Genomic DNA, 16,000 nt, shown 5'->3' with positions numbered 1-16,000 from the left:
GGCATGCTGATGGGTCAAAAAATCTCAGCTGTTCCACTGACTTACAGCTTTTTTGCAGCTTTTCTCACAGAGAGGAGGAGGATGGTGATAAAAATTCCTCCTCCCACAGATTGGCCTTGACCTTATTCCTGGATCTGAGGTGCCCCAGGCCTTCTGGAAGTACATTTTGTCCTCTTGGTATTGGCTACTATTAGCTATTATTGTTGGCTCTCACATCACTGATCACTGCACTTTGCGGTTTCAGATTGAAAGTGGCGTCTTGGGCAGAGTTAGGGCTGTATTTGGAGATGACTCTAGGACAGTAACTACTGCCAACCACATTGTCTTTTATTCTGAAGTAAATGTTCCAATTTCGGTCTTTAAAAAATGTTATAGCCCGATGAGAGCAGATAATGATTTCAGAGCCTGTAAGCTGTCCGAGTTCCTAATAAACCTTCTCTTTTTTTCTTTTAAGAAAACTCAATTTTTTGGTTCCTGGAATGATGCATTGGAGATTATAGTCAGTGAGTGACAGTAATAATCAGTGCTCAAAATTCCATCTTATATTATTAAATTACCTTACTGCAATTGCAGAACATCCTTGTGGAGTAGGGGTCCTCAAACTTTTTAAACAGGGGGCCAGTTCACTGTCCCTCAGACCGTTGGAGAGTGTGCACTGTGGGCCCGGGATGAGTCGGCTGCTGAGCAGGACAGGCAGCGGTGCCAAAAACACCTGGAGGGCCGGATAAATGTGCTAGGCGGCCCACATGTGGCCCACTCGGGCGGGCCGTAGTTCGAGGACGCCTGTAGTAGAGTATTGTTCCTGTTTAAGATGGAGAAATTGGGAAGGGAATAGCTCTGTAGTCAGCGGTAGGAAAGCCATGAGAGTCTCTTTTGTCCCCTATCTTAAGTAGAAAAGAAATTTTTATTTTTTGTTTCCAGGTGAAGGTGTGTGTGTCTTTGTGTATACGTGTCTGTCTGTGTGTGTCTGCGTGTAGGGGAGCATGGCTTACCTAGGATTAGGAGGCTCAATCATGTTCTCTTGTGATGATATTTAGAAAGAATCCATATGAGTGCAGCCCGTTTGAATACTTTTTAAGCAGTTGGGAGATTTTTTGACCCCAGCTGTGGTAGATCTCCAGCTCTTTCTTGCCTCTTTGTCCCTCTCACATTTGCTGTCTTCCGGGGTAACTTCATAGTAGAAATCTGGCCTAGAGGAAAAGTACAAGGTATGGGAAGGCTTGAGAATTTGAATTGTGTGGTAACCTGGCAGAAACTCAGAATCTTTTTTTTAGATTTGGGGAATTTTAACAAGCAGAACTTTGAAACAAAACCTATTTGTGGGAAATATCTTATTTGTGATCCTCATTCTAAGTGAGATTAGTGACATGACATATAAAGAGCCTTGATTTTTTTTCAAAATAGATTATATTTTTCTGGTATTCATGTCTTTCTGTTCGTTACCAAAAGTCTTATTAATCCTGGACCTGGAGGCCTCTTTCATAAAGAACGCTTCTGAAATATTAGTTGTTTTTCTTTTCTTCTTCTTCTTTTTTTTTTTTTTTTTGAGACAGAGTCTCACTTAGTCATTCTGGCTAGAGTGCAGTGGCACGTCATCTTAGCTCACTGTAACCTCCAACTGCTGGGCTTAAGTGATCCTCCCTCCTTATCCTTCCAAGTTAGCTGGGACTACAGGCACACACCACCAGACCCACCTAATTTTTTTTATTTTTGGTAGAGATGGAGTGAAAGGGTCTTGCTTTTGCTCAGGCTGGTCTCAAATTCCTGACCTGATCCTCCCGCCTTGACCTTCAAGAGTGCCAGGATTACAGGTGTGACATCACCCCTCATGCCACCATGCCTGCCGTTGTTTTTCAATTAGGATCTTCCAGGGTCTGTGATTACAGCTTTTCACATCATTTGTTTCTCATTCTTTGCTGTTCAATTGAATATGCAATTGAACTTCTTCCCCACTTGGATGGAACTTCTTCCCCACTAGGCATTCTTCTGTACAGATTTGTTATTCGAATTGAGAGGCACATACCCACTGCTGTGTTGTGGTTGTCATCTTCTACTGTCCTGTCCCAGGAATTCTTAATTTTGTCTCATAATGTTAGTGGTCCTAGCCTGTCTCTTATCTTTGAAATGGGGACAATAATGCTAAGCTCCAGTTTACATCACAGCAGTTTTTTGAAGAGTTAATGAGCTGGGCTTTGTAAGACACTTTTAGATCCTTAGGTGAAAGGTGTCATTTAACCACAGCAAGTCCTCGTACTGGGAGTCCCTTCCCTAAGAGCTTAGAATGCTTGTCAGACTGTCTTCCATTCAACCTCATACCATCCCTGGTAGGGAAGTAGGTGGCTAAGCATCATTATTAAGTACAAAGTAGTGTTATTACTGTTAATTTTATCTGTAAACAGGGAGTAATTGTGAGAAATAGAAGTTGGTAAAGCAGATTATAGAAGAAAAACACTGAGAAAACTTCAAAGTATCATGCATTTGCTATTCCTGTTCACTCTACTTTGGCTTTCCAAGTCTCATTACCATACATGAAAACAATAGAAAGCATCTGTTCATAGGGAAAAATGGGACCTAGTGCATGCATGCTTCTAAGTACTTGCATTAATTGACCCACATGTACTTAATTTCACTTATACCAGATTATGTTCTAAGGGTTGTTAGTTTAACTTATGTATACCAAGAATGACTATAAATTGCACAGGACTTATATATTTTGAATCTTCATTTTGGACTTCAAAGCAAAATTTCTTCTTACTCAAATAATAGTGGGACAGAAAATCGTTCACTGAGGCCACCCAGCACAAGAAGTAGATTTTCTTAAAAGAAGAATCTTTGAAGAATGTGAACACTACTTTGTGTAAGATTGAAGAAGTGAAGGAGCCTCATTTTGGAAGCCAGATGGGCGGCATCCCCAACAGATTCCTCACCATGCTGTTGGGATTGGCCATTCATCCAGTTTTGTAGCTTTAGTTCACAGATATGAGAAGAGAAGGTTCCTCTCCACCTTCCTCCCTTCCTCTTTTTCTGACATTGCCAGTTTCATTTTTGCAGCCTCATTACATTTGGGGTTATTTCTGGTCTTTGACGATTGTGTCACAGGACGCGGGAGGAAGGAGTAGAAGGTCTGAAATGAATGCAAGAAAAAATGACCATAGTGAACCCTTAAATCTTGCTGTTTGTTTTCTTTCAGTGTATACCACCACATTACCAGAAATCAATAGTCTCCTCTGTGTTCTCCCTAGGAAACAAACATGTACAAACTAGAAATGGTAGGCTTCACAGCGCATGGGAGGAGGGGCAGCAGGATGGTTGGATTTTATCTTGCCGTTCTTTGTCAGGGAATCCTTGGTTTTGACCAAAAACCTTTCCTTTCCACAGTGCACATTTCTCTCTTTACTTGGTGATAGGAAAAGGTTTTTTTTTAATTTTCTGAAGATATTGTGAGTACTTAGTCAAGGACAGATAGCAGCTGTGTGCATAACAGTTTTCAAATGTCATACTTAAACTACTTAGGTTTTAAATTTTCATCATAAATCGTCTTAATCAGTACTTATTATTTACTAGTGATACCACAACCATTGGCAGTCTTAAATTCTGTTTTAATTTCCTCATTAAATATTTGTAGTTTTTGTTTTTGTTTTTTGAGACTGGCTTTCACTTTGTCTCCCAGGCTGGAGTGCAGTGGTGCAATTGTAGCTCACTGCAGCCTCAAACTCCTGGGCTCAAGCAATCCTCCTGCCTCAGCCTCCCGAGTAGCTGGGACTACAGGTGTGTGCCACTATGTAATTTAAAAATTTTTTTAGAGACAGGGTCTCGCTGTGTTGCCCACAGTCATCTCAAACTCTCGGGCTCAAGCGATCCTCCTGCCTTAGTCTCCTAGGACTATAGACTCACACCACCACAACTGGCTAATTTTTTTCTATTTTTAGAACAGACGGCCTCTCACTCTTGTTCAGGCTGGTCTCAAACTCCTGAGCTCAAACAACCGTCCTGCCTCAGCCTCCCAGAGTGCTCGGATTACAGGTGTGAGTCACTGCACCTGGCCAGTGGGGCCCTGTTTTAAGAGTAGCCACCCAGACTAAGGGGCAGTAGAGCACAGGGGTTAAAGGGCTCAGATTCTAGAGCTAGGCTACTGGGTATGAATCTCAGTTTTCCACCATCACTTTGTAGGAGAGGAAAGATTTCTTTTCTCATCCATCACTGGGTTCATGGCTGAGGCCCTATAACTGCTTCAGGGGAGAAGAGTGGGTTTTACAGCCTGCTTCAGAGGAGAAGAGCAGTGGAAGGTGAGAGAGACCTTCCTGCTTCTGTTTTCTCAAACACCCCAGGGTGCTATATTTTGGGGTAGCATGTCCTGAACTTGCTGTGTGCCTTTGGGCAATTTATTAACGTCTTTGAAACCTAAGGCTCAACTATAAAATGGGGATTAATAATAGGATCTATTTCTTGGAGTTGTGAGGATGCAGTCAGAGAATCACGTAAAGCCCTTAGCACATGTGCTTGTTCAATAAATGTTAGCTGTTTCAATCTTTATTTTATTAGTGTTGTCATTACTTCCATATTTATGGTTCGCCTTGATCTTTTAATATATAACAATATTGGCATTAGGTGACTTTGTTTTAAAAATATGTTTTGATAAATGTGAGTTTATAAAAATTTAAATTGACATGGTAAACATTATCATAAAGTCAAAAGACAAGTGACAAACTGAGGGGAAAGTGTATGTACATTTTGTAACATAGACAAAAGGGTTCATTTCCCTAATATATAAAGAACTACAACTCAATACAAAAGGGATACTTGTAAACCTTTTTATGGTGACATATTTCCACTTACCTGGGCTTCAGATTTCTTGTCTTTAATGCATATCCTCAGAGCCCCCCAGGAAACTTCTACATTGGAGAAGGGCTTGGGAACACACGGCCAGTCAGTGTGATGCAGCCAGAGTTTGTAAGCAAACCTGAACCTGTTGTTTTCTCCCTTAAAATAGCTCCCTCTCAGAAATGCTCTGTTACTGTCAGTGGCACCCTTACCCCCATTTACCTTTCATTGCTGATTTTTCCTGTCTCCTCCTCATCTAGCAGGTCACTGGGCCTTTTCTGTGTTTCGTTCCTAGTATTTCACATCTGCTGTGCCCCAGTCTTTCCAGGCCTACTGCTGCTGTTTTTGGTTAAGAGATACTCCACATCTTCCTCATGACCAAACCACTACCATTGTCTCCTTTCTATTTTTTCTCTTGTTTCCCTTAATAACGATTCTCCCTTCTTGTGTCTTTCCTGCTGCTTCTTCTGCCAAACGTCTAAGCTGTCTGCTTGGCCCGGTCCACCATGCTCATTCCTGCCTTCATGCTGCCCTCCCTCCTCTCTGCTGGTTCTGTGCTTGCCACTAGGCCCAGCCTGGTTCTGGTCTCCTCCAGGTGGCTTTCCTGGGTGCCCCCACCCACAGCGTCCCTTGCTTCCTTACTTCCCACTGCATTTGTTGATTGTTCCTCTCATCTCACGCTTCACCTTTGCTGTCCATGTTGTTTTAGGTGAACTTTTTCATTGAAGTAGAACGTACATACGGAAAAGTATACAGATCACAAAGTAAAGCACTCAGTGACTTTCCATAAGTTGCACACACCCATGTCATCAGCGTTCCTCTCTTCTAATACGTACTTTATCTCCCCAATGCGATGGTAAGCACCTGGGAGACAGAACCACATCATGTGCCTCTTGGCATAAAAGTGCATATTATCAGGTGCTCAGCGATATTTGAGATCAGGAACTGGAGCTAAGAAAGAGATCTAGGCTTTGACAAATAAGAAACATGAAGAAATGTACCCCAGGCTCCTTGATTGGAGGTAATACAATTTTGCTAAGTCCTATTCGGGGATTCCTTTGTGATAACCTATAAATTAGACCTCTAAATCCAGTCTAGACAAGTGCATGTCATAGTTTTCTCTTTTAAGACATGGAAGTGTACACAGAGATCTACAGCATTAGTTTTAGTTGTAATTTCGTTCAACAAATATTTATTGATCGTATGCAGTCTACTACATACTGTTATGGTGTATAGTAGGATTCATCTCCTCCCTCTAGAGCTTATATTTTAGTGACTCACTAGAAATAATTGACAGAACTAAAAGAAAGGCTTAAGACTAAAGATATAACAATGACCTTACAATAAGATAACTATGAAAAATTGTTTACTAAATCGTTGTAAACATATGGAGAGAACAAGAACAGAGTTAGGAAAGGCTAAAATGAAGATTGGCACCAGCATGAGGGACTTCTGGATAAGCAATCCATTTGATGTGACATCATCACAGGGTGTGAAAGAAGATGGCAGCTTATGAAGGGAAGAGAAATACTAGGGTAACGAGTGGAGAGAGAACATAATAAGAAATGCCAAATTTTTGGTAGCACTTTATGGTTTATAAGGTACTTTTATTTCTTCTTCTTCTTTTTTTTTTTTCTTGAGATAGAGTCTTGCTCTGTCATCCTAGCTAGAGTGCAGTGGCATCATCATTGCTCACTGCAACCTCAAATTCCTGGGCTTACACAATCCTCCTGTCTCAGCCTCCTGGGACTACAGACTCGTACCACCACACCTGGCTAATGTTTTCTATTTTTAATAGAGACAGGGTCTCCCTCTTACTCAGGCTGGTCTCAAACTCCTGAGCTCAAGTGATCCTCCTGCCTTGGCCTCTCAGAGTTCTAAGATTACAGGTGTGAGCCACCACACGCCCAGTCTATTTCTTATTATTATTGGGTCGTTACCCATTATGACCTTTTGCCCATTGTGGGGTTGGTAGAGTAGGTGGTGTCATCTGTCTGCTGTACTGTCACACAACTTCCAAACTTCCATTCTAAGTTTAGAATCTCACTTCAGCAGTCTTTCTACAGCCCCGCTCCTCTTGCCCTCTGGAGTGTGATAATGTATGTTTAGTCTTCTCAATAAATTTGTCTATTATTGCATTGCAGTCACATCCCAGCTAACTTCATTGCCATGTTTACTGTCTCCCTTAATCCTGAAGCAGGAGAATCCCTCTGGCAAATCATGCCTTCTGGGGGTCACGGGCACAAGGCAGAGCAAAGTCATGGGTGGGTCACTTCCAGTGCCTCACTGTGGCATCCCCATTCCTTGGAAACACGGACACAAAGAAAAGAGGGTAGAGGACCCACAGGCTGCCAATCCTCAAAAAGTAACTTGTTGAAAGTATTATGAGTTTCCTTTTGGTTTGGTTTTGTCTCGTCTTTTATTGCCTCTTTGGCTATGGCTTTTCTGTACCTAGAAGGCTTCAGTTTGCAGAGCTATAAATCTGTCAGTCTCGGCAATGCGTCTTTCACTTCAAATTAATGCTCAGCAAAGGGCTTAGCAGATAACTGTCTCAGGCTGAATTTCTTCACACAAAAGGTTGGATATGGTTTGAACAGACTGCCAAAGCCAGGAAGAGAAGTTAATTGTGTAAATCAATGCAGACAAGAGCTGGTCACCTTTCTGAAAGACAAGACAATGCAGCACACAACCTCTAAATAGATCTTTGGGGTCAAGTTGATGTCATGTTGAAGAATCAATATTTACTAAGCTTTATAAAGTTAGCCTTTAATGAACCTCAGGCATTTTGCTAGGCCATTAATTGCAGGAAGAGGAAAGGCGACCATGGCTGAAGTCCATGTGTATGGAGGTTGTATAAAAATAAGTGAAGAGACAGTCACTCGTCTATGCAAAGGTCCCACCTTTAGGCTCCACTCAAGCATTGTTGGGTACACATATTAAAAGGCTTTCTTGGAATCCTGCTAACATTTTTAAAAAGAATAATTCTTTCATCCTAACCGAAGAAGGGAAGCCCTTTATTCTTTGTCTTGGTATCCAGGGAGTATGGCTGTATCTTCCTTGGATGATTCTGATGTCATTTTGGATTCTGATTTACAAATGTGCTAATCACAGAGTCAGATCTTAGAGTATGGCTTATCCCTCCTTCTGACACATTTGAAAGCCTTTATAAAGTGGGGGATTATGGTAAAAAGTATTTAGGATGTTGGCTTGAATCCAAGTCTAATTAAAGGTTTTTGATAAATATCATTTGCACTTGTTCTGTCATCCAGTAGGAGTGAACACCGTGCTCACTTCTGGTTGTTTTATGTGTGTCAGTGTTCTGCGCTGCTCACTGGGTTGTCTGAATCATTTGTGGGTCAGGAGCCTTATCTTCTATTTATTTTAGTCAGTGTTCCTTATAAATGTTGTTGACAAGATAGAGGCATGTGTTACATCGGATTTAATCCTGGCTGTGGCAACACGAGGATCCTCTTGCATCCTCCGTGGTCAGTAACCAGAAGTCAGAAGCAGCTTTGGCAGGCCCTGCAAATCAGGGTGTGGCCCCACAATTTTTGTTACATGTTCTTGATCATATCTGCTCAGTAGATCAGTTTTAGATTTGACTTTCCAGATCTCCTTCTCTAGTGCATTTTGTCAGGGGTGACTTTAGAATTAATCAGAGGGAGGAACGGGCTGTTTTTTTCTCACTCCCACCCTCATTCCTCCTCACCAGGATCATTATTCAGAAAAAATACTGAAAGAAAAAGCATGAGAGGTTTGTTGGGATTGTTGTGGTTTGGTGTTTTTATAAAAGAATCTGATGTTTACTATTTTCATCTATAATTTTCTTTAAATATTCATTCTGGGGTTTTATTCTTTTCAGTTGTTTGAAAACTTCTACTTTGGTTCCCTAAAGCTCAACTCCATTCACATCTCTCAGAGGTTCACAGTAGACAACTTTGGAAACTACGCCTCCTGTGGACACATCGACTTCTCCTGAGGTGGATCTTGGAGAGCAGGAGAAATTGAACATCCTCACAAGATCCTGAAGAAAAGTATCTTCATTTTACTTGCTAAAGAGGGATGTGGAAACTGGGATGATGACTTTCCTGGGTGATTCTCTGTGGACTCACCATTGCTTCTGTTGGCTGTCCATGGTCATCAGACTTTCAGCCAAGAGAAGGAGAACTTGGCCTTGTTCTTTCTTATTTTTTTATTGTGGTAAAATATATATAACATAAAATTTACTGTCTTAGCCATTTTTAAGTGTGCAGTACAGTGTTATTAAATGCATCCATAATGGTGTGCAACCATCACTACCATCTATCTCTGTAATGTTTTCATCTTGTAAAACTGGAACTCTATACTCATTAAACAATACCTGGCAACCACCATTCTACTTTCTGTCTCTATGATTTTGACTACCCTGAGTATCTCATATAAGTGGAATCACACAGTATCTGTCTTTTTGAGACTGGCTTATTTCACTTAGCATAATGTCCTCAAGGTTCATCCATGTAGTATACTGTGACAGGACTTCCTTTCTTGTTTAGGATGAATAATATTCCATTATACGTACATACCACATTTTGTTTATCCATCGCTGGACACTCGGGTCGCTTCCACCACTTGCCTCTAGTAAATGGTGCTAATACAAACATGGCTGTGCATACATGTATCTTTTTGAGACCCTGCTTTTAGTTCCTTTACTACCCTGAATTTTACCTTTACCAAAATAACCATTAAAGTTGTTTTCCTTTTACTTTGCTTGATCTGTCCTTTTTCTTCTGAAGTTAGTCTTTTTAAAAAATATTTGCTGGATTCTTGTTCCTTCACCCCATCCCCCGTCGCCTTCCCATGCCCCTGCTGGAGTTGCAGTATTGTTGCTCCTTTCTGTTGACTTCTCAAGGCAGCAGCAACAGATAGATGATGATATCAGCAGGACAGTGCAGAGTGTCGCCACAGAGGACACTCCACAGACCAGCTGAGGCAGGGAGTGCTCCCAGCTCCAGCTTTGTCCCAGTGGTCTCAAGAGTTCTGCCAGGTGCTCTGCTTTATTGTGGTAAAATATATATAACATAAAATTTACTGTCTTAGCCATTTTTAAGTGTGCAGTACAGTGTTATTAAATGCATTCATAATGGTGTGCAACCATCACTACCATCTATCTCTGTAATGTTTTCATCTTGTAAAACTGGAACTCTATACTCATTAAACAATACCTGGCAACCACCATTCTACTTTCTGTCTCTATGATTTTGACTACCCTGAGTATCTCATATAAGTGGAATCACACAGTATCTGTCTTTTCGAGACTGGCTTATTTCACTTAGCATAATGTCCTCTAGCCTCACGTTTTTCCTCCCTGCATGTCCTCTCCTCCTCCCCTCCTTTGCTCCTTATTCTTAATTCTTTCTGTCCTGTAAGTTTGCTTTTGAACCTGTGTGTTAAGGTCGTTACATTGTGAGGACTGTGTCTGACACCCAGAGATTTGTTTATCAGTGGGACTGCACAGATCATTTGTGAATAATTGAATTTCCAAAGTAACTGTGTTTTTCTATTAGTATCACATAGTTTTAATTTGACCCCCTTAGTCGGTGCATGTTGGGATACAGTGTTGCCATAACTCATTCACTGGCATAGTTGTATCATGCATCAAGGACTTACATATTGGTGCCTGCTCACAGGGCTGATTTTTCCCAAAAGTCCTCTGCTTTCTACTGGTGATAATAATTTTTATTCAAGTTGAGATTTTAACTCACCTCAGATTGTGGGTGGGAATGAGTGCTTCCGGGGGTAGTACTGCTCTCGAAGCTGACTGTGGAGTTTAATGCCCTCATCTCTTGGTGCTGCCTCTGTCACTGTTTGCTTTCTGACGAGCCATTAGGTAGCCTTGGCTAGTAATTAAAGGTGTCCTCTTTTGGATGTCAGAGATTTACACCTTATGTTTGTAGGAAATTTTTTTTAAAGTTTTGTCTTTGGAAAATGTAACTTTACATATCAAATATTAAATTCTCAATAGAATTGGAAATTCTGTTATTTAGAATTTAGTGGTTATTATTCTCTATACATGTAAGCATATATTGTTAGGTAATGTTTCACAAGTTGTTTGCCTTTTTCATTCTCATTCTTTTACAAGTATAAAGTAGAGTTTTCCAGAGGCTGTGTGACTTGGTGACATCATCACTCTGGAATGTATGCTTGTGTATGTTTGTGTTTTCTAAAATTACATAAATTGGTAGGGATTGGTAGAATTCAAAAAATGTTAAAATCATCTTTAAAAAAAATTTTTTTTTTTTTTTTTGAGACAGGATCTTGCTCTGTCACCCAGACTAGAGTGCAGTGGCATCATCATAGCTCACTGGAGCATCAATCTCCTGAGCTCAAGTGATCCTCCTGCCTCAGCCTCCTGAGTAGCTGGGACTATAGGCACACGCCAGAACACACAGCTAATTTTTGTATTTTTTGTAGAAATGGGGTTTAGTTCTTAGGCAGGTCTTGAACTCTTGGCCTCAATCCATCCTTCGGCCTTGACCTCCTGAAGTGCTAAGATTACAGGCATGAACCACTATGTCTGGCCAAATTTTCTTTTTAGAAGTCTGTAGACAAATTTTGGGGATAGTGCAGCTCTAAAAGAAATACAGTCTTAACTGCTATTTAGAAAGTGCTGGTGACAACAGGTAGTTTTGATGTAGAATTTTTATGAAAAAGCAACAGTGGTAGAGAGCAAATAATTTTTAATGGAACTAAAAGTTTTCAAGATTCAGGGCCCCCCTCACAAGATTGTAATGGGGACATAGTAAGTTACCTCGAGCGAAGTCCATATGCATGGTAGACACGTTAAAAATACTACTTCTAATGATTATTTAAAAAGTGAGGCTGGGCGCGGTGGCTCACGCCTGTAATCCTAGCACTTTGGGAGGCCGAGGCGGGCAGATTTCGAGCTCAGGAGTTCGAAACCAGCCTGAGCGAGACCCCGTCTCTACCAAAAATAGAAATAAATTAATTGACCAACTAAAAATATATATACAAAAAATTAGCCGGGCATTGTGGCGCATGCCTGTAGTCCCAGCTACTCGGGAGGCTGAGGCAGTAGGATCGCTGAGCCCCGGAGATTGAGGTTGCTGTGAGCCAGGCTGACGCCCCAGCACTCACTCTAGCCTGGGCAACAAAGTGAGACTCTGTCTCAAAAAAAAAAAAAAAAAGTGAGCTCCGGAGTTTCTTAAACTGGACATCGTAATGGTACAGATTCGGTTCAGGTTTGCTCTTGCACTATACTCTTTTTCTTGGAGCTAAAGGGAAGCCAATGGCATCAGAGGTGTATTAAGTTGACCCAACAGAACACTGAGGGAGCCTGCACGTCAAAGCCCACGGCTAGTACAAGTGAGGATAGCAGCTGCTATTATGGAGGGTTTTATTAGTAGCATTTCTCTCTTTTTAAAACAAAGGTAAAATAAGTTTACCTTTGTGAAAAATTATCAAACTATACATTTATGCTTTGTGATTTTATCAGTATGTATGTTACACGTCAGTTTAAATGCTTAAAAAATAAATTTCATCACCCAGAGTTAAATACTCCCTATGCATTTAAGCACATACCAATTATGAGAAATTAAGTATAATAATTTTTCACAAATAATAACAGCTAATACTAGTTGGAATGATCATATTTGTCACTAGTTTATGCATTAACTCAAATCTTTACAACAGCCCACTTAAGTTGGTATTATTATTCTCATTTTTACAAACTGAGGCTTAACAAGGTTAAGAAATTTGCCTAAAGTCATACACCTGGTACCAGTGGTTTTCCAAGTGTGGTCTTTGTGCTTCTAGGAGCCTCCGAGAACCTTTTAGATAAGGTTGGTGAGGTCCAAACTATTTTCACTAAAAACAACACCAAGGTATTATTTGACTTTTTCTCTCACATTCTCTCAAAAGTGTTCAGTGGCGTTTTCCAGAGGCTACATGATGTGGTACTACTTTGACAGTTAATGGAACGTATGCTTGTATATTTTTGTTTTCTAGAGTTTTGTGAGTAGGTAGGTTTAGGGTATAAATATGCATGTTTTCAGAGATTGATTCAGTTCACTGTCAGTACTTCTCCTGTAATCTTACTAGCCATTTTCATTTATACCTGCTGCTGTGGGCTGAATTGTGTCCTCCCCAAAATTTATGTGTTGAAACCCTAACCCCCAGTACCTCAGAATGTGACTGTTTATTTGGAGATAGGGGCTTTAAAGAGGTGATTAAGTTAACATGAAGCTGCTACAGTGGGCCCTAATCCAATCTGAATGGTGTCCTTACAAGAAGAGGAAGTTTGGGCACACAAAGAGATGCAAACTAGTGCATGCACAGGGAAAGAAGCATGTGAGGACACAGTGAGAAGGTGGCGGTCTTGCAAGCCAAGGAGGCCTTGGGAGAAACCAAACCTACTAAAAGTTTGATCTTGAACTTCTAGCCTCCAGAACTATGAGAAAACAAATTTTCTGTTGTTGAAGCCACCTTGTCTGTGGTATTTTGTTATGGCAAGCCCTAGCAGGCTGATGTGCTTGCCATAAGGCAGAAGCTGATAGGAGAATCTACTTGTCTTCTTCTAAGCCAGACAGTAAAGAGATTTGTAAAAATGTAAAAATCGTGCCACTCTTTGAGTTTTTTTTGGGAAATCATAGTTGCTTTTCATAAAATATTTTATTTTTAATATGAAATGGGCAATTACTATTTTTAAATAAATTAACAAAAATTAAAATTAGTTTATTGATCCATATATAACTCATATAAACAAAAGTTCTTTGGGGTCCTCAATAATTTTTTAGTATAAAGGGCTCTTGACAGCAGAAAGTTTGAGCATTGCTTTTCTATACTGTACTTCCTTCCAAATGGGATCATATTATACATGATCATTTATAATAAGCTTTTCGCACCCAGTAATACATAGTGGATCACATTGGGTTTTTTTTTTTTAGCTTTTTAATTTTTACTACTTACAAAAGCTTCATTTTCTTATTTAGCTTTCTGAATCTGCTTGTGCCTTCAACACTTTCACAAGGATTTTAGTCTCCTTGAGGAAAGCACGCTTGATCCTGTGATGAACACATCAGCACACATGGAACCCCCACAGGCACTACTGACATGTTTTTTTGTTTTAGGCAACTTCATAGGAACTTCAGGTCTCACAGCATGAACCCCTCCAAGTCTGCCTGGGCACACGGCACATGCAGATTTTGGTGCTGTCCCAACCTTCTTGGTATAAAGGTAAATAATTCCATTACCAGGAGGTGAGGACAGCCTGGTTTTGTTAGAGGCTGTATTGTAGGAAAGCCTACTACAGTACATCAGATACTGGGCCATTCTGAGTGCCTCCAGACAGCATCCCCGGAAAAGGGAAAAGAGCACATTGGTTTGCAATAGATAAAGATCTACATCATTCTATTTGTTTGTTTCTTTCAGAAACAGAATCTTGCTCTGTTGCCCAGGCTGGAGTGTAGTGGCATGATCATAGCTCATTGCAGCCTTGAACTCCTGGCCTCAAGCATTCTGACCTCAGTCTCCCAAGTAGCTGGGACTACAGGTGTGTGCCATGCCTGGCTAATTAAAAATAATTTTCTTTGTTGAGACGGGGTCTTGCTATTTTGTCCAGACGGTCTGGAACTCCTGGCCTCTAGTGATCCTCCTGCTTCTGCCTCCCAAAGTGCTGGGATTACGGGCATGAGCCACCATGCCCTGCACATCATTATTTTTAATGTCTGCACAATGGTCCATTGTAGGTATGTCTTATGTTAATAATTGGACTAGTTATTTCCTGACTAATAGACATTGAGTTGGTTTCCAGATTGGGCTATTATGGATAATTCTGGATTGAACATCTTTGTGCATTCCCTTTTTGTGCTTGTAGAGTCGTCTAGAAATGGCATTAAATGGTTTCCAATATGTAGAGTTAAATTTAGGTCTATTATTAGGAAACTAAGGTTTTTCTTTTCTGTTTTATATAGCTAATTATTGAATGTAAACACAAAAATGTATAAAATATATATGCCATTTAACACATATACCCAGTGGTTTCTTATGTTTGAGGCCATTGGTTTGAAAAGGCTGACCTGCCAGTAATTCTCTCAAAAATTAGGAAAACCTTTTCTTCTTCTTCATAAGTTAAAATTATTGGCCCTTTTCTACAACTGTTATACCTGTCATGTGGAAATTTGGATTCTTCCTCCTAAACAGCATTACTATTGGGTTAACCAAGAGTCCTGGACTGTTGTTGACTTGCTTTCAGCACAGGGCTAATATTGACCCAGCTTGAAGGCACTGCAGGAAGCCAATCCCATTGGAGGAGCTGCCCAGGAGTGTGGGAAACATTTAAACTTTCAAAAGTCTGGGGAGACAGGTATTGTCTTATTGATGGGCATTTTATCAACACCTTCCAAATTCTTTATTCAGCAACTTCAGTAACTCTGGAAGTCCAGGGGCTTCCTAAGATAGTACTGAAATGAGAAAGCAATGGTAACTAGGATCTATCTCCTAAATGCCAAAAAACCAGGATTGAGACAGTGGGGAAAAATGGCAAAGTCTGGTAAATCTTCAAAACTATGGGATATTAATAGCCTTCTCTTCCCAACCTAAGGGAAGAACTACTAACATTTTTTAAATGCCTACTATGCCCAGGTACTTAGTTTGTAATTTTGTTTGAGTTTCATCACAATCCTATGGGATAGGTGGTATTATCATTAATTTTAGATAAAAAATAATGTAACTTGCCCAAGGATCCAGCCAATAAGTGGGACTCTCCCCCATCCCCATCTATAATGATAGCAGCCTACTTTTCAGTATACTGCAGCCACTGTACAGCCTAGGAAGACTGCTTTATTTACTGTAAGAAGAAGACATCAATGGCTAGGGCCTCATTGCAGCACCACCACTGAATCCAGCTGCAAAGAAAACAAGAAAACACGGAAAAGGAGCTATTGTTTCCTGTTTTCCCAAGGGGACTCCAGCCCAAGCCAAGGAGGCATTCAAAGTCAGGCAGGCGAGAGAGACTCAGGGTACCTATGAACCTTGTAACCTGTGTTTTTTCCTACCGATTAAGATCATGTTTTTCAGTGCTTTTGATTTTTTAAGATCACAGCAGCCAAGTCTTTTTATAACAACACAATCTAGGGCTTGGGTCCCAAAAGTTCAATATGCTTTGTCCTGTCAGATTATCTGT

The 16,000-nt window shown here is 40.5% G+C and overlaps 2 protein-coding genes across 3 annotated transcripts in view; both read left to right on the top strand.

Annotated features, from left to right (window-relative positions):
• The window catches only part of ASCC1 (activating signal cointegrator 1 complex subunit 1), a 91,239-nt gene extending 82,045 nt beyond the window's left edge, over positions 1-9,194 (top strand). For both annotated transcript variants that reach the window (XM_012762554.2, XM_076010078.1), the window contains one exon: positions 8,684-9,194. In XM_012762554.2, the coding sequence (XP_012618008.2) occupies positions 8,684-8,800 (117 nt within the window). In that variant the 3' untranslated portion in view covers positions 8,801-9,194. The remainder of the gene's footprint in view (positions 1-8,683) is intronic.
• The window catches only part of PSAP (prosaposin), a 367,269-nt gene that overhangs the window by 124,396 nt on the left and 226,873 nt on the right, over positions 1-16,000 (top strand). The gene's annotated exons all lie outside the window — the stretch shown is intronic.

This window comes from Microcebus murinus, chromosome 14 (assembly GCF_040939455.1).
Source record: "Microcebus murinus isolate Inina chromosome 14, M.murinus_Inina_mat1.0, whole genome shotgun sequence".
In the NCBI taxonomy this organism is placed as follows: Eukaryota; Metazoa; Chordata; class Mammalia; order Primates; family Cheirogaleidae; genus Microcebus; species Microcebus murinus.
Note: the sequence above shows the minus strand (reverse complement) of the source record. Positions and strands in the feature narration are given on the sequence as shown.